Source organism: Chanos chanos, chromosome 8 (assembly GCF_902362185.1).
Source record: "Chanos chanos chromosome 8, fChaCha1.1, whole genome shotgun sequence".
Lineage (NCBI taxonomy): Eukaryota > Metazoa > Chordata > Actinopteri > Gonorynchiformes > Chanidae > Chanos > Chanos chanos.
Window position 1 is genome coordinate 6,218,687 of NC_044502.1, and position 18,407 is coordinate 6,237,093.

General features: G+C 46.9%; 1 protein-coding gene across 1 annotated transcript in view; it reads left to right on the forward strand.

Annotated features, from left to right (window-relative positions):
* Positions 1-18,407, forward strand: part of pcnt (pericentrin) — a 37,792-nt gene that overhangs the window by 11,884 nt on the left and 7,501 nt on the right. The window contains exons 18-40 of the mRNA XM_030781827.1: positions 88-329; positions 781-1,214; positions 1,399-2,014; positions 2,894-3,103; positions 3,445-3,597; positions 4,675-4,821; positions 7,057-7,217; positions 7,525-7,715; positions 7,839-8,062; positions 8,436-8,598; positions 8,856-9,047; positions 10,060-10,292; positions 10,899-11,018; positions 12,242-12,478; positions 12,833-13,000; positions 13,396-13,548; positions 14,040-14,201; positions 14,587-15,255; positions 15,310-15,627; positions 16,541-16,711; positions 16,944-17,471; positions 17,784-17,886; positions 18,213-18,385. Of these exons, the coding sequence (XP_030637687.1) occupies positions 88-329; positions 781-1,214; positions 1,399-2,014; positions 2,894-3,103; positions 3,445-3,597; positions 4,675-4,821; positions 7,057-7,217; positions 7,525-7,715; positions 7,839-8,062; positions 8,436-8,598; positions 8,856-9,047; positions 10,060-10,292; positions 10,899-11,018; positions 12,242-12,478; positions 12,833-13,000; positions 13,396-13,548; positions 14,040-14,201; positions 14,587-15,255; positions 15,310-15,627; positions 16,541-16,711; positions 16,944-17,471; positions 17,784-17,886; positions 18,213-18,385 (5,768 nt within the window). The remainder of the gene's footprint in view (positions 1-87; positions 330-780; positions 1,215-1,398; positions 2,015-2,893; positions 3,104-3,444; positions 3,598-4,674; positions 4,822-7,056; positions 7,218-7,524; positions 7,716-7,838; positions 8,063-8,435; positions 8,599-8,855; positions 9,048-10,059; positions 10,293-10,898; positions 11,019-12,241; positions 12,479-12,832; positions 13,001-13,395; positions 13,549-14,039; positions 14,202-14,586; positions 15,256-15,309; positions 15,628-16,540; positions 16,712-16,943; positions 17,472-17,783; positions 17,887-18,212; positions 18,386-18,407) is intronic.

Sequence of the window (18,407 nt, forward strand, 5' to 3'; positions counted from 1 at the left end):
CTAAGCCTTGATCTCAGGACTTTTTATTTTCAGTTGCAAACATCTTGGTTTCCTTTGTTTTTGTTTTTATTTTTTTTTCTCTCCCAGAGATCACTCGTTTGCGGCTGCAGTCAGCTCAGGAGGTGGCGCGGCAAGTGGAGGCAGAGCTGAAGGAGAGATCTGAGGTTCAGGTCCAGGAGCACCGAGCCAGGTTATCCCAACTCAGCTCAGAGACGGAACGCATACGGAGTCTGGAGAGTCAGTTAAACCAGCTCACCCAGCAACACGGCCGAGAACTGGAAACACTCACGGAAAAGCACAGGGAAGAGCTTCAGAAAACAGAGGAACAGGTGAGGATGGCTCAGAATGGCTAAGATTTTAAGCAGCGTGGAATGCTTGAATTGGTTATAGCCTTATGTGAATGAGCTCTTGATGGCTGTCAGGGTAAACTCATGAACTTGGTCATGAGAGTGACGCTGCTTGTTATGTCATTTGTCTTCCTGGTTTTGAAAAATTCACCATTCATTTTGCACAGATTTGCAATTGTATTGCCTTTATAACATGTTTGTAAATCTTGGCTCCAAAAGACGTGCTGTTTCGTGTTTTTTTTTTTTGTTTTGTTTTGTTTTGTTTTTGTTTTTGTTTTTTTTTCTTGATGCACAGTGTATCTCTTGTTTATCAGAAACTGAACAATAGTTGTTTTGTTACTGCTTTCAGTCTCTCTCCTGCATGCACAAGTACGCATGCGCAAGCACACGCACACGCAAAATCTGTAGTCACCGACTGTTGTTCTTCTATCAGCTACGACAGGCCTTTGCTGAGGAGCTAAAAGTGAAGCTGGAGGAGGCGCAGAGGGAGGAGAGGAAGCGTGTCAGCGAGGAGCTGACCGAAGAGCGGAACAGGCTCCAGGAGAAACTCCAGGCCCAAACAGAGGAACGCCTGGCCAGTCTGAGAGAGGAGCTCCAGAGGGCAGGCCTGGAGGAGAGAGAGGAGCTGGAGCAGAGGCTCTCCCAGGCTCAGGAACTCCTCAATGAGGAGAGTGAGAAGCTGAGAGCCCTGCAGGCCAGCCTGGAGAATGAGGAGAACCCCCAGGTGCTGGCAGTCAAGCAGCGACTCCAAGCGCAGTACGACAGCGAACTGCGTACGGCTAAGAGCACCATGGTGACGGAGGTGAAGGAGCTGAATGTGCTCCTCCAGGCCCAAACAGAGACCAAACTTCAGGAGGCAAACAGCAGGTGAGATGAAGTAAAATGTACACCGGATAGTCACTTTCGCTAATGCGTGTTTTCACTGTTCTGTCTTTCCCGTATGCGTCTTCTGACAAAAGCAGTTTCAAAACTAGCTGGAGCGATGGATGTACATGTGCATGTACATGTCCAAAATATTTTATTTATTTATTTGTTTATTTTTTGGATTTAGGCTTCAAGAGGAACTGAAGCAGCTGGAGGAGAAACTGATAAAGCAGAAGGACACAGAGCTACGGGAGCAGGATGACCGACACAGAGAAGACCTGGAGTCTAAGGAGGCTCTTTTGGCCCAGCACATGACCAGACTGAGAGAGCTCGAGAAGGAGCATCAGGACCTCAAAACTCAACACCAGGAGGAGCTTGACAGCCTCTGTGCCAATCACAAGAAAGCACTAGAGGACCTTGAGGCGGAGCTTTCTGCACGGCATAGGGCGGAGCTTGATAAACTCCAGGCGGTTTTACAAGAAACCAATCTGGCACAGCTGGAGGCTCAGGAGGCGGAGTTAGAGGCACGGCACAAACAGGAGAGGGAGGAGCTTGAGGCTAGGATGCTGTCTAACATGGACACTCTGGAGAGCACGTTGCTGAGTGAGATCCAGGCCGTTCGGGATGAGAAAGAGGGCGCCCTGCTGGACCTCCGGGCCTCGTTGGAGGATCAGCACAGGACAGAGATGGAAAGACTGAGAGAGGAGGAGCAGTCAATCAGAGAGGAGCTAAGGCGAGAGCTGGCCCAGGTCCACTTAGACAAATTCAGTGCCATGGCCTCTGAGCTCAGCCAAGCACATCAGGTGAGAACAAGTTAGAACAGAAGTACAGGAACGGTCATGAATCATACAGTCCTTTTTTTTTTTTTTTGGCCCTGAAACCTTGAACTCACCATAGAAACCAATATTATAGTTTGTATAGAGGTAGTCTAGACAACAGTCACCCAAGCCACCACAAAAGCCATTTTACTCAACATGTCTTGGAATGAAACTTTAGGTTTCAGGCTTTGTGTGGAGTGATCACAAGTCTATGTCTCAGAGGTTTTTCTCAGAGAATTGTGTGTGTTGAGATAGTGGAAGCCTGTACTTTTGTTTATTGGATTAAGTTTTTGGTCACAAAAGATTTTCGCAAAGAATTAATGCCTGTGAAACGACTTGCGAGGCACGGCCCCATCGCCATGGAAACAGAGAATTTGCTAACTGACATGAAAGCGGTTCAGTTATTTGACTCCCCGGCATTGAGTATGCTGTATTGTGTTTATGTTGCATAGCAGAGGCCATTTGATGCAATTGGGTCTACTTAATTGCCTCTCTCCTCCTCTCCTCCTGTGACCGCCTGCATGGAAATTCTTTCTCCCCCTCCCTCCCTCCCTCGATAATTATGTTTGTATGTTTGCCATCTGAGTATATTGGTCATGTTGTTATTCTGTGAATCTTCTTGGCACAACCATGGTACTCTTCTAATGTTACTCTGTGGCCGTCTCTACTTATTCTCTCTGCTGTATTTTGAACGAGGGTGTTTATTTTAATCAGTCTGGATTTTGAGTGTTTGTACTTTTCTGATTATGATATGACCCATTGAGAGATGGACCCAAGTCTTTCGTCTGAGGTGAAGGCTTTAGTCTATTATGATTTTAGTGTTTTTGGTGTTTTAAATCGATGTGTCTGTGTGTGTATGTACAGGAGGAGCTGGCCACAGCGCTCTCCTCTCAGAAGGCCAGTCTAGAGGCGGATCACTGCAGGGCGCTGGAAGCCTTACAGCAGAGTGTGTTGGACCTGGAGCGGCAGCACAGTGCCGCCCTGCAGGAAATCACAGAAATGACCAACACAGAGAAACTACAGCTTCAGCAACAACTCAATACTCTCACTGCACAGCATCAGCAGCAGCTACAGGTGTGTGTGTGTGTGTCCTCTCTCTCTCTCTCTCTCTCTCGTGCATACACACACGCATACATGTGCAGAGAGAAAACACATCTCTTCATGTGGATGTTTTACCAGTGGAACATGAATATCTGAGGAGGATTATGTAAATCCACTGGGAGAGGGATAAAGCTCCTATAGTGACTGGATTTTTATTTATCTATTTATTTTTAGTGTTGGGTGACGCTTTTTGTGTGTCTGTGTTCGTTTACTGTGTTACTGTCAAACAGTCAAAACATAGTCCGAATATCTGGTTACACTCTCTCTCTCTCTCTCTCTCTCTCTCTCGCCCTCTCTCTCTTTCATTCTCTCAGGAGTTGAGAGGCGTGTCTGCACGAGAGCTTGAGGCTCTGCGCAGGGAACTTGAGGAGGAGGCGTCGCGGCAACGGCTTCACTTCCTAGAAGAGGCGGAGCTTCTTAAGTGCCAATCAGAGGAGCAGCTCCAGCAAAGGATTACGCAGTTAAAGGTGAGAGGACAAAAGAGCCCTGGAGTCTGTCAGCATTCCTCCTGAGAGAGAGAGAGAGAGTGAGAGTGTGTGTGTGTGTGTGTGTGTGTTTGTGTCACGTGTGAGAGAGGGAGAGTAGTTCTTTTTACTTTAAAAACTACTTAAGGGACAGGGTATTCATGTTCCAGACAGAATGTTAACACAGTTTCCCTTTCCCTTTTACTTCTCTTTTTGAGCGCTAATGTCAAACGACATGATATGAAAAAAAAAAAAATCTCTGATTCCGAAGTTAACTTCTGTCTCTCGACTTCTGCAAAATGGGAGGGAAAAAAAAACAAGGATAAGGAAGTATTGTGTTAGTATTTGATCTTTGTACGGTCTGTTTAGACACACACACACACACACATGTACTCAGAGTCAAAAACATGCAGATGAGCTTAAGGCTTTCCAGAGCGTGTGGGGGGAGGGAGAACATCTGGAGCAGAAGGGTCGTTCTCTGCCTGTTATATATTAAGCTTGGTACAGCATTAGTCCATAGCTTTAACCTGACGCTATTACTGTGCTGAAATTTCAACAAGCTGTCAGGCACTCCAAACAGCCAGAAGTGTGTGAGGCCTCTCCCTGGGTTAGATCCCGGTTGGCCATCATTCTGAGAGCTTTACTTAGAGTCCAACCCATGTTCACTGTCATAATCCTACATATAGGGAAGTATATTCAGCCAGTGTGATACATACAAATGTAGTTAGTGTTTTATGTGGTGTTGTTGTTGTTGTTGTTGTTGTTGTTGTTTTTTTCTCTGGCTGGGAATTTTGATGTATGAAAAGGAGAAACTGTGAGTAAAATGTGTATTTGTGCTCCACCATATGCCACTGTCTCAACCTCCTTTTGTGTATGGAACAGGGGTGTGTATTCAGCAGGTTTTTGTTTAACACATTTGGTAGCGTGTGTGTGTGTGTGTGTGTGTGTATGGGGAGGGTTGACTGTTTAAAACACTTGTGTATGTCCTCTTATGTATGTGTGGTATGTGCTTGAGTTGTCTCTCTGCATATTTGAATTTCTCAAAGAGTGTTTGTATGTGTGTGTGTGCGCATGTTCCAGGAGGAGAGTGAGAGGGAGAGGAGACAGGCTCTGGAGGAGCAGGAGAGGAGTTTCAGGGAGCAGCAGGAGCAGACTGAGCTGGGTTACAGAGACAAGATGAGCCAGCTCACCGCTCAGCTGCAGGAGCTGGACGCTGTGGTGTCGCAGGTAACAAAACGCTCACACATACAAACACACACACACACACACACACACACACACACACACACACATACAAACACACACACACATACAAACACACACACACACACACATACAAACACACACACACACACACATACAAACACACACACACATACAAACACACACACACACACACATACAAACACACATACAAACACACGCTGTCAAAACAAGGCTACAAGTCTCCACACATTCTCTCTCTCTCTCTCTCTCTCTCTCTCTCTCTCTCTCTCTCTCTCTCTGTCTCTCGCACACACACACACACACACACACATACAAACACACGCTGTCAAAACAAGGCTACGAGTCTCCACACAGTCTCTCTCTCTCTCTCTCTCACACACACACACACACACACACACACACACACACACACACACATACAAACACACGGCGTCAAAACAAGGCTACGAGTCTCCACACAGTCTCTCTCTCTCTCTCTCACACACACACACACACACATACAAACACACGCCGTCAAAACAAGGCTACGAGTCTCCACACATTCTCTCTCTCTCTCTCACACACACACACACACACTCACACACACACACACACACACACACACACACACGCCGTCAAAACAAGGCTACGAGTCTCCACACATTCCCTCTCTCCCTCTCTCTCTCTCACACACACACACACACACACGTGAAGTCAAACACATGTACGCATACTCGCAGTGTAGCTGAACTAACTTTTACAGAGTGTTGGCACAGAAGCCAAAACATTTGCATACCTACTCACAGCCATGCCAGTATAATCACACATCAAATCACGAGAAGACCTTAGCAACAGTAAGAGAGTTACAAATTCTGACCAAACAGACCAAAAGTTCTAAGTGTTTCTTAAGAAATGACCTAAGGCATCCGTGTTTTTTTTTTTTTTTTCCTTTTTTTCTTTTTCTTTTTTTTAAGTTCTCTGTCGCTTCTGTTCAGCGTCACTATGAATACAGACAAGGCAAGACAAGTCTAAATTCTGCTTGCATCTCTCTCTACACTACATGCCTGTATCGGTCCAATGACACATTCTCTCTCTCTCTCTCATACGCTCAAGCTCTTTTCTAGTGCAGTCCTGAGGGTGCTGGTGCTAATTACCCAGAGAGAGAGAGAGGGGGAGTCTGCAGGGATTAGAGTTCATCACTGAATATTACGATCCCCGTGCTTCTCGAGTTAATCCTCTTCACCCCTTTATCAAATGTTAGGCCCTTTCTCTTTGATTAGCACACCTGTAGGCTTGTTTTCCTCAGCTGCTGCTGTTTTGCATTGGGTTTGTATTAAAGACCAAAGTGTCTGCCTGGTGCATGCTCAGTGGTACAGCATCTATGCAGGGACTATGCTTTTGCTCTTCAATATTAATGTCCAAAGAAATGCCCAGTGTACTAATTCCCAGAGTCTGTGTGTTTTGTGTTTCTATGGAATCACCAACTTTACCGGTGTTTTATTTAGTCTAGTTAATTATTTTTGACCGTTCGTTGAGTCTGTAAAGTGGAACGGCTTAAGCATTGTTGTAGTGCAGAATGTTTGTTGGTTTGGGGTGGAGGCTGATATGGCGTGGGTTACGCCTCCTGGAAGCTTTGGTTGCTGTGGTTACGGAATTGTGTCATGCAGTTGGCAGTTGATGCTATATGGTCTCCAGGCACAGAGAGAGAGAGGGAGGGAGGGAGGGAGAAAGAGAATGTGTGTGCGTGTGCCTGTAATATATCTCTCTCTCCCTCTCCCACACAGGAGGCCATGCCTGCATCCAAACACTTGAATGCAGTGTCTGTGCATGTAAGACCAGATTAGCGCACAGACTCATCTAAATGCAGACCCGGCTTTGTTTTCCTTTCACTTTCCTTTCTGCTGGCCTTGTTTTTAAGCTGTTCAGCCGTGGCTCTCTTTGTTTTAGAGCTCTGCCTCTACAGAACTATGATTTAGGAACTCCAGTTTAGCTTTACAGAAGAAGTTTCAAATTCAGATTTTTCTTCTAAGGACAATGACTCTCCCAAACAACTGGATGTTTTGCTTTCAGTCTCGTCGGATCTAGCGTAACGTTTTCCAGGTCTGCTCGCTCCACGTTAACGATGCTTTTCGCACGTCTGCGTCGTGTCTCTCTGATGAATTGTTTTCCTTTCTGTGGAGTGTCACTGGCTCATTTTCGGCTACATCTGTCATGACCGGTCTCCTGTCTGTGACCTCTCTCCTGGCCCTCCCGCAGCTCCGGGCAGAGGTGAGCGGCCTGCAGGGAGAACTGGAGGGGAAACGCTCCGAGATGGAGACGCTGGAGACCCTGCTGCAGCGCCGTGACCGGGAGAGCCAGGAGGGAGACAACCTGCTGGCCATGCTTAGAACTGACCTCAACACTGCCACCCAGCAAAGGTCAGAGGTCGAACTCAGGGAGTTGGGGCAAATGCTCAAGGAGTTTTTGTTGTAAAGGTTAATCAAGTATTAAATTGTAACATGTAACAGTAACTTTTGGGTGGATTTTCATACAATTGACAGTCATGAGGGGATTTTGGAGTGTAACTGAATTTGGGAAAGGGCTTGGGTACAGGCTTTTAATGTGTTAATGTTTTGGTATATCCTTTCTCAATGGTAGGTGTTGAAAAGAGAAAGTATGTGGGAGTTCCACTGTGTTGAATTGGAATGAGCTTAATGTGTAGCTGTCCATGAATTACCTTTCCAGACAAGACCTGCAGGACGCCCATGACCGACTTCAGAGGACACTTCTAGAGATGCTCAAGAACACCATGACGACGGAGGAACTGATCAACCAGAGGATCGGGGCTTGTGTCAATCAGGTTCAGTGCAGTCGCCCTGGCGACGTGACCCCCACCACCAAATCTGGGAAGACCAGCCACGATTCCCAGGACACAGGTGTGTTTGACTGTCATAATGCCGATGAACAGACAGCTAAGCCTGTTTAATTTTCAACGTCTCGTTTAACCATTTACTTCATGAGAGGAGGTCATAGTGTGGTTTGTGGGTGTGTCTCTACAGAAGAGGCAGACGGTGGTGTCGTGGACGGTGGTCCTGACTGCAGCTTATGGTCCTCGGTGACTGATGAGGGGTTGGAGCTCTCCCAGAGGCTGTGTGAGAGCCTGTTTTCGGGGCCAGAGGGAGAACTGGAGCCCCAGAAAGAGGAGCTGGTTCTGGGAGCCTGCACGCGCCTACGCTCTGCAGTGGACATGTTACTGGAGCTGGTCTCCCAGTCTACGCAGCAGGTAGGAAACCGTTGGGCGGCGTCTTTGGCGACTCGGAGGAAGCGTTTCACTCATGGATTTATTTACCCTGAGCCATAGTACAGTTTAACACCCTACGTTCCGTCAGACCTCTTGGCTCGGGTTTAGGTGCCTGATAGGAACCTTTTTGATCTCCCAATAGCCTTTTGATCTCTTGTTACCTTTCGCCTTTGATCTTTCAGTCAATATCACGCGTCACTCTCTCAGTCTAACTCTCCAATCCCGCTACCCGTGTTACATCAGCGTGTGTATTTAGTTGAGAACATGACAGCAGTACCTCACTCTTTCAGTTTCTCTCTCGTGGGGTTTTTTTTGTTTTGTTTTTTTCTTCAATAACCCCCCCCCCTCTCTGTAGTTGGAGCAGACACACAGGATGCAGGCCGCACTGCAGGAGAGGTTTGGACAGGGAAGAGAGGATGCAGCTCAGCTTCTGCTTCAGCACTCTCAGCTTCTAGAGCAGCTGGACCAGGAGGCCAGTCAGAAGAGCCAGCTTCAGCTGGAGCTCCACAAAGCCGAGGGTGAGTGTCACCCCCTGTCCTGTTAGTCCTCTGGACTGATCTGCTCTGGGTTTATCTCTGAGCAGTTTCATTTGTTTCAGGATTTTAATGTGGCAGTGGTTGGTTTCTCCAGTGGTTTGCATTTAGGTGTAACGGTATTGCTTATGAATTGCTCAGTTGCTGTTTATGTACCAGTATGGAATAGATTGTTGCTGGCTTGGTCTAATGGTTCCCTTGTTTTTTTTTTTTTGTTTTTTGTTGTTTTTTTTTCTCCTCAGGGTTGATGGACGGCTACGTCGCGGAGAAGGCGTCTCTGGAGGAAACTCTGCAGCAGAAGGAGACGCAGGAGCAGAGGTTGGTGGAGGAGCTGGAAAGAACACGAGTCCAGCTCCATGAACTGAGTGAGGAGCACGCTCTCCTGATCCGTCAGAGAGACGCTCTCTCCTCGGGCCTCGGTGACACCGAGAAGGGTGAGTGGACCTCGGGCGCCAGGCCAGGGTGCACCAAGACTGGTCAAAAAGGTCAAGGGGTTACACGTGGAAGTAACTGGTAGTAATCAGGGTCTCTAAATATACTTTAGTAATTAACCTCAATGAACTAGTAATTACGTAGCTATTTTGCTTTAGTTCCTTGGTCAGTACTCTAGGTTATCAGTAGAGTTGCTTTCTGATTATTTTTAGGTTTCCACTGTTTATTGTTCCATGTGAGGCTTTGTGCTGTTGTCTGAATGGGTTGTGATGTTTGATTGGAAATCTTTTCCCTGCTCTGTAGGCTGCACTGCTACACAGGCAGAGACAGGTTTGTGCCCAGTGTTTGAGATTGCAGTGAATTTGTAATCAGAGGACAACTCACGGCTTAAACCCTCTTTTGTTGCCCTCGATTCATTCAACAATCACAGGGGTCTAACCACGTCTCCTCCAGATTAGCGTCTCTCTCTTTGTGTTTTTTGTGTTTTAATTCTTTTTTTTTTTTTTTGTTAGTTCATAATTCTGGTTGATTGACACCATGGTTATTCAAAGTGATGGGTTCTTTTTAGTTTGATTTTAAAACTTCCAGCTCAGTTTGGTTTTTGATGGTTCGGTAGTTTTTCCAGGGAAAATATCCCGTACTTTGCGTTAATTGAGCAGGGACTTCTTTGTTTGTTTTACATCACAATTGCTGCAAAGCTTGCTTTTTTTTTTATAAACTTTTTATAATACTCCTGTGTGATTTCTCACTGATTTTGTGCAAAGTTTGCACAAAGGATCTTAAGCTCGCATGTAGCCTCATCTCCATTTTTAGCTTTTCAAGTGTGTGTGTCCGTGTGTCCTCTACACCGCTGAAATTTGGATGATTTTTCCGAATTCCGATTTTCCGTGTGTGTGCGCGTTTGTGCTTTTTACATTCCCTTTATTTGTTTATCTATTTATTTATTTACATGAATCTGTCCATCATTGACTTTTTTTTCTCCTGATTTTATTTTTTTTTGGGGGGGGGGTGTAGCTCTGTTGGAGGAGGCGGAGCGGCTGGGACGGGAGAGAGTGGACGTCCAGAGGCAGGCGGAGAAGGACCAAGAGGGGCTGGCCTCCAGGCTGAGGCTCCTGGAGCTCACCCTGGAGGAGCAGGAAGGGCGCTTTCAGGAGCAGGAGGAGCAACATCGGGCGCAGACGGAAGATCTGCAGCAACACATAGACGCCTTGGAGAAACAGCTCAAACACCATCGGCAATTCATAGACGTGAGTTTGTACACACACACACACACTCATACTTAAGTATTAGAATGAGAAATTGCTGGAACACCACTGCCAGATCCTCGCAAAACTTTATAACTGTGAACTCAAAGTAATATACACCTATAGACACAATCAAAAAGCTGCTGATTCAATCTGAACGTATGTAAACACCTGCACATTTACTTCAGAAATGCCTCAAATGTTAGATGTGACTTACGACACAATTAAAGCATAATAATGCTAGAAATACGCTTGCATTCACACTTGGGCTGATCAATGCACTGTTCCTGTTCATGCACATGGATATATGCTAAAACAATTATGAAAGACGCAGCTTTCTCATGGAGCATAGAGTCGCTCTTTCCCTCTCTCCAGCCCCACCCTCCACCTCACTGGGTCTGGCCCTCCTGCCTTTCAAAAAGCAGGTGGCTTCGTCCAACCTGACTGTCTGTCTGGTTACGGGGGACAGCCTCTCAGAATCACCCTTAGCCCTCCAGCCTCCTTGGTTTCAAAAGGAAAACAAGTTTTGTGTGTAGGGTGAAGGAATGAAAGAAGAGGAGAGAGAGAGAGAGAGAAAGAGATGTTGTCGTGTTTGTTTTCGGTGGACAGGAGCAAGCGGAGGAACGGGAGCACGAGAGGGACGAGTTCCAACAGGAGATAAAGAACCTGGAGGCGCAGCTGAGGCTGCCCCTTAAAGGTCACGCCGGAGGAGACAACAAAGGTCAAAGGGTAAGAGGGCACGCTCTATTACCAGTGACATGCACGAGTATTATACCAGTTTTGCCTTGCACGGTATGACGTATTACACTCCACAGTGTGCCCGTGGCCTTGTTTGCATGAGTAATGGTTTTTAGTGGAATTGTTTCAGGCAGAAACCTGTACAAGCATTTGAAATGGTTTTACCTGTTGTGTTGTGTTTTTTTTTTTAATGGCTTGCCTCTGGCTTGTGTTTGAATTTATGTGTTTTTCTTTTTATTTTCCCCTAACCAATTGTTGTAGATTGAGGACTTGGTTCTCCAGGTATGGTATCTCCGTACAGTAACAACCTGCTAGTTTCGTTACTGCTTTTGCATGCCTTTGCATGGCCTATATTTTTTATATATATATATATATATATATATATATATATATATAATATAGTCCAGCACTAAAGTGTACATCCATACTGAAGCGCTGCCTCAGATGGTCCGGCTGTTTTGTGTCAGTTGGATACTGTGGGTAACCAAGAGTGAAAATCTTCACATATGCATTTCTCTGCTGGCTTTGGCTATCCTCTGTTTTGACCGTCTGTTGTAATTTTCCATGAGTTCGTCTTGAAATTGTATTGTTTCTGTAATGCAGTAGTACTTTTTCAGGACTTAAAAAAATGTTTGATAGCTTTGGAAGACCACGCAGATCTTAAAGCCAGTTGGGAAATAAGCTATGTGAGGAGGAGGTTGTCTGTAGAAATAACATAGACCCCGTTAGGTAGAACAGTGCATGCTCTTGGAACTCTGCTCTCTCTCTCTCTCTCCTGTCCTGTTCCCTGTGCTGTGAAGTAGCTGCATGTGTGTGACATAGTTCCTGGCTGCTCAGAGAGAATGGCTTTAATGTCACTGTGACCCACATCTCGCCGCTTGTCCTGTGTCAGTCTCGACATTTGTTTGTGATGCACGTGAAAAGTATTTTGTCTGAAGTGATCTTGAGTTACCACTTGGTTGCCATGTCCAGTACAGTGGCCTTATTTGAACTAAAATCATGTTTTTCATTCATTCGCCATCAGGTTTAAACGATTTCACTTTAAAATTACTTTACGCACTACATGTGTATGACTTTCCACATGCACCGCTGTATAGTGTTTTGGTCTTTTTTTTTTTTTTTTTTTTAAATGTTACTCTGTTCACATTGTGAATGGCTTCTGAAGCCTGCCTGTGAATCAGACCCAGAGTGATGTCCACTGTCTCTACCCACAGGTGGAGAGTCTTCAGGCGATTATCAAAGATAAAATGGAGGACTACAGCACGCTGCTTCAGGCCAAAGAGCAGTGCCAGCAGGACGTGGCCGAGCGAAACGAGGAGATCGACAAACTGACGGGCCGGATCCGTGAACTGGAGCAGGCTCTGCTGAACAGCGTGGAGAGCAGCAGGACCGTCAGCCAATTAGAGCAGGACCTTCAGCGGGCTCACAAGCTCCAACAGGACCTCATGGAAGTACGTAAATCTGCATATATACACCTATATAAGGACGTTCAAGTCTTGACCAATCACCGCTCTGTCCGTAGGCACACCAGTCGAATTATAGCCCAGGGTAGAGCTTACCATTGCCTCAGCTTCTACATCTGTTTCCCTCAGATGTTTCCTGTTTCCACACATTGGCACACCTAGTATGAATTACACCTAATTGGCACATCTAATATGTGTGTGGTAGTAGCAAGGACATGTCTGTGTCTGAAAATGATGAATATGTAAAATGAGCAGTGTAAAGGGGATGGTAGGATGTAAAGAGTTTTGTTTTTGTTGCTGAGTCATGTTGTCTGTGTGCGTGTGCGTGTGCGTGTGTGTCAGGATAAAGAGGCCTTACAGCAGCAGCTGTACTCCAATAAGCTGCAGATCTCTGCCCTGCAGTCCAAACTGGACGAGACACGACACCGTTTTCCCGACGCGGCCGCCGACCACAACCTCCGAGAGCAGCTGGACACGCTCCAACAGGACCTGCAGACAAAGGAGCAACAGGTGTGTGTGTGTGTGTGTCTGCATGTGAGTTGGTAAATATGAATGTATGAAACAAGCTTGCCTTTCCATGTTTTATGAAACAGGTAAAATATTTTAGCGAACTGTATGAGGAACTGATTAGAACAGCAGAATGCATCTGACACCTAGTGGCGAATTTGTGTAAATGCATTGATGCCTTGAGATGAAAACGGTCCAGACAAAATCACATCAGTAGATAGTTTGATTAAATAACATGGGTGAGTTAGAGGCAGCCTTTTAAGCTGGATCCGTCATATGTAGTTTACCCTCTATTTTGTGACGGTGTAGACTGCTAGAGGCTCCGTTGAAGAGTGTTCCCAGACTGTATAGTTGTATGATGTGTGTCAGTAATGTACGGTTATTATGCGCGTTGGCAGGCGGAGACTCTGCTGGAGCAGGTGGAGGAGCAGCAGAAGGCGCTAACGGTGAGAGAGGAGGAGGTGAGACAGCTCACTCTGCAGCTGGAGCTCAGCACCAGACAGAGCAGAGCCACTGAGGAGCAACTACAGGAACAGATCATACAACTAGAGGTAAAGACCCCCCCAAAAAAACTCTGAAATGGTTTGAAACATATCGTTCAACTAGAGGTAACTACACATAAGAAAACTTTCTGAAATTGTCTAAAATAATTGTCTGAAATATTTGTCTGGGACAGCCCAATCCTGTGGCACAATCCTAGTGCAATTGTCTGGGGGTGGGCATTAGAATCAGTTCAGTTTCATCTTACGTATTATCATACAACTAGATGAAGCTACACACAAAATTATCTAAAACTGTGAAACATTTTAAATCTGAAACTGTCAGGTGACTGTCAAATGTACTGAAGTACTAAGTCCGTGAAAAGAACTAAGGATTTCCTTTATGGTAATTGGGTGCTGTTGAGCCACATAGCATATACTCTATTTGAAACGTGTCCAGTTTGTAAAGAGAAACAATGTGGTTCAACTGAGCACTGTGGGTTAAAAGAGCTAAAACACATGTTCTCATCCTCTGTTCTTTTTCTGCTGGTCTTGCTCTTTAGGAGACGGTGTGCGCTCTGAGGAGGCAGCAGGAGGAGGACAGAGACAGCTCCATGCTGCAGCTCCCGGCTGCCCTGCTGGAGGAGAAGAACCAGGAGATCGACCATCTCAACCAACAGATTCAGAGTCTGCAACAGGAAGTGGATCTCAGCAGGGACAACAGAGTGAGTGCATTTCCATAGTAACAGTACAATTGTGCTCTGGTTATTGTTAGTCACATGTACATTTTTGTTTATGGTGTGATTCACTAACATTCAAGGGACATTTCAGCAACAGTGTGTAATTGAGCATCTTATATGTTTGTACTACTGTTGTGCTATAATTATGTTTTGATACCTGTGTAAGTTTTTATATATGTATTTAATACAGGGCATTTGTCAAACACTCGCTACCCTCATCCAACCCTTTGTCTACCTATTTTATGTTACTTCATGTGATCTCGAACTGAGTGACAGTGGAAAGTTTGTATAGCTTAGCAGAGGGCTGGAATGTTTGGGGAAGTTGTTGCCATAAAAAGTTTACTTGTAATGTAAACCCATCGTTTTTCAGATTGTGGAAGAGAAGCAGGCAGAGATCGAGGAGCTGCGTTTGCAAGTGGAGCATCTCCGTGGCGACCAGGAGCGGCTGCGGCAGGCCAAAGAGGAGGAGGTCGAGCAACTCCACGAGGTCATCCAGAAGCTGCAGGAGGAGCTTAGCCAACTGGACCCAACCAATCGCCACGAGGTCAGCGACCCAGTCACGGGCAGCGAGGCCGGCAGCCCAGAGCTGTCCGATTTCACCTGGTCCGCCCCTCATCCCCACCGCGGTCCGGAGGAGAGCCTGTGTCAGGAGCTGACCAGCCAGACTCTGATGAACTCCCGTACCCGTCTGCGGGAGCTTCAGGCCGAGCTGGAGCAGGTGGCGGAGGAGAAGGAGGCGCTGCAGCGGCTGCTCGTCTCCCAGGAGGAGGAGTATGGAAACCAAGTGAAATCTCTGGGTGGTAGCTTGGGTGAGGAGAGGGGGAAGCTGGCCATGCTGGAGCAGGAGGCCTCTGAGCTTAGGTTACAGCTGGAGGAGAAAAAGTCAGAGGGGGAGCATCTGGAGGCCCGTGTGAAGGAGCTGGAAGATCTGGAGAAGAAGAGGGCGGCTAGCTTGCAAGAGCTGGAGCTTCGCTTGAAGACCTCAGAGGAGAGGAGAGAGGAGGCGCAGCAAGAGCTGCTCAGGCTGGAGGAGGAGGAGGTGCGACGGCAGCAGGAGGAGGCTCAGGATGCACTCTCCTTGCAGGAGGAAAAGAAACAACTCGAAGTTCGGGTGTTAAAGCTCCAACAGCAAGAAGAGGAGAGTCAGAGGGCTATTGAAGCATTGAGACTCAACGTCGCGGAGCTGGAGGAGGAGGTCCAAAAGGGGAGAACTGACATTGCCACCTTGGAGACCGGGAAGAAGGAACTGTTCATGGAGCGGAAAGCTCTGAGGCGGCGAGAGGGCCAGCTTCAGGAGGAAATTGAGAGGCTGAAACAGGAAGTGACCTCAAAGAACCGATATATTCAGGAGCTAAACGTCCAACTGGAGGAGAGGGTGACGAAACATGAGGAGGCGCAGAAAGAAGTTCTGGTGAGTGGAGCACTGATCCAAGCTCACACTTTTTTTTTAATTTATTCACAAAAGAAGAAAAGTCAAAGTTTGCTGCTTGAATAGTTTAACTGCCTCTTTGCATGAGTATGTCCTTTCCCTTGATTTGTGATTTCTGGAGCAAGTTTTATCACTTTGGTGGCTGCTCTGGGCCTCCTTTCACCGCTGCAGTACTGCGATTCTGTTTGTGTTGGAATCGACGAATGTTTTTTTTGTTTTTTCTTTTTGCCTTCCAAAGCTTTGTTATACGCATGTCATTATCTGTTCAGCGCGTAATTACAAGTTTGGTCTGTTGCTTGAAATGAGCCCTGGCTCCCTAGCTGCGGCGTAATTGGTAACAGACATCCTCGTGGAGTATCTAGTCTAGAGGACGCCCCAAAAAAAGCGGATGACGAAAAGAAAGAGTCTGAGGGTGTGGAAACAGCTGTATTCAGACTGCAGACAGGCTTAGTGTTCTTACACTAGAGTGCCAGATCACCAGTATTACTCATAGAGGAAGTATACGAAGAGAAAGAGGAAGTTTATGCCGAAGACTTCTGCGTCCCTAAAAGACTTTTGTATATTTTTTTTTTCTCTCTTTCTTACTTTTTTTTCTTGCCTGAGCTTCGACGACAGAATCGAGTTTTTATGTGCTTTGTTACAGAGTTGTGGCATGTTGAAACGTTGAAATCTGTCCAGCAGTGGAATTTGCACGGTGTTTTCAATTAGAGGCTGTGTAACGGATCCGTTGCAGAGCCCTGCTTCGTTCTCTTGTGAGCGACGATTTCGTGACCTGAGCTAAAAATACACGGATTGCATTGGGTGTGACCCAATTAAAAATCACGTTGTTTTAAAGTACCCGAAACCAGTGATTATTCTAAGTGTTTTTGTTTTTGGTTTTTTTTGTGCCGTGCAGACATGTGCTGAGGAGACTCTAGCCAAGGCAGATGCTGCCCTGAGAGAAAGAGAGGGACAGCTGGTTCAGCTGAGGGCGGAGCATAATGCCCTGAGGGAGGAGCTAGCCTCTGTGAAGGAGGGGCTAAGCTCCAGCGCAGAACGGGCAGAGAAGCTAAGGGAAGAAGGACAGGTTTGTGTTTCTCTGTGTTTCTTTCCCAAGTTTACAAATGCAACAAAATAATGTTTCAGTATAATCGGCTTTTTTTCAGAAGGTCCTTTTAAAGAGCTTTTTTTTTTTTTAAATAGTGAATGTGTAAGATGAAATCTCAATTTTTAATGCACCATAATCGAGATTACTCAGTTTAAGGTAAATCAGGAAACTAGGGTGCTAACCTTACCTGGTGTCTGATTTTTGTGTTCAGACTAAAGACCGTGCTCTAGCTGACCTTGAGGTTCACAACCAGCATTTGAAGGCTGAGCTGAGGCGTCTTCAGGAGGACGTGGCGGTACAGGAAGAGGAGCTCGCCTTCCAGCAGAGGGAGTTGGCCCAGCTCCGCCAGCGCTGCAGCCACCGAGGCTCCACAAACCCCGCCCGCTCGGGGCCTAAACACGAGCGATTCTTGGAGGGCGTGTCCCGGGAGGCCTCGCTCTCGTCCCCCGAGGTCCTCCGACGTCTGGAGGACTGCAGCCAGGACCTGCCGTCGGGCTTCCACGCCTCGCACCTGTCGGGGCTGAGCGGCCTTCACGACGCCAGCCTGGAGCTCCGCTCCAAAGCCTCTCTCATGGAGGGGGAGTCAGAACTGAGCCGAAACGCCGCCCGCCGCCCCGTCGTCCTCCTCCCCCCGCCCACCGGGCGCCGGCCGGACGCTCCCGGCACCCGCTCCCCCTCTCCGTGCTCCCTCTCCGTTTCGGAGAACCTGTCCCTCCTCGACTCGTTGGACGCTGATAAGGTGAGCGAGCCTGCAGCAACGACATACGGTCATGCATTTTCATTTTTTTTTCCCCTCCGTCCATCTGGGTGCGTATGTGCACATCGTGCACGTGTAAGTCGGTTAGCGATGGTGCCGTTGATAGTGACTGGAAGTCGGGAAAGAAACGTCGCAGTGCGGGGGTTGCAAACAGCCTCGTTTATAAATACAGTTCAGTTGCTGTTGTTTTTGTGCATAATTTTGACAGTAATAGGACGGTATTGCTGTATTCACTTTTTTTCAGTGTAGAAATGAAAAGTGAGGTCCATTGCTTTGATTGGTATTTTCCTTCAGGTCCAAGAGCTGGAGAATTTGGATGTGACTCCGTCGCTGTCGCCGCCCTGCTCCACCTCTCCCGCGTCTGTGCCGGAATGGGCCAGCGACGGCTACGGCAGCAGTGAGTCCCTGTTTTACCCGTCGCCTTTTAACTACGATGTCCTTCACCCGTACGGGTTATATTAAAGGTGTATTTCTCGACAGGAATGCACGAATTAAATAAATAAAATGGTTTTGAGACACTAAAACATGTTGGATTTGACACGGGAGGACATCTGGAGTGATGTTTTGGGTTAAAGACTTTTATCTACACCACTTTTCCCAATCCGCATTTCAGTGTTAATCACAAGGCAAGCTTGATGCTGTAAAAGTAGACTGATTTTACTTTGGACTGGATGTTGAATGAAGCATATATATGTGTGTGTGTGTGTGTGTGTGGGTGTGTAGATGTGAGCTCGGAGTTAGGAGCCAAGCTGAAGCTTGAGCTGGAGAACACAGAACGCTTGGACGCTCATTTTGTGGAGTACCTGCGTTGCCGTGGAATGGCTCCCGCCGAAAACACGGACAGCGCCGCCGGCAGCATGTGTCAGAGCGAAGAGATCCTCTCACCTGAGCTCCAGGTAACCTCACATGCGCAACCCT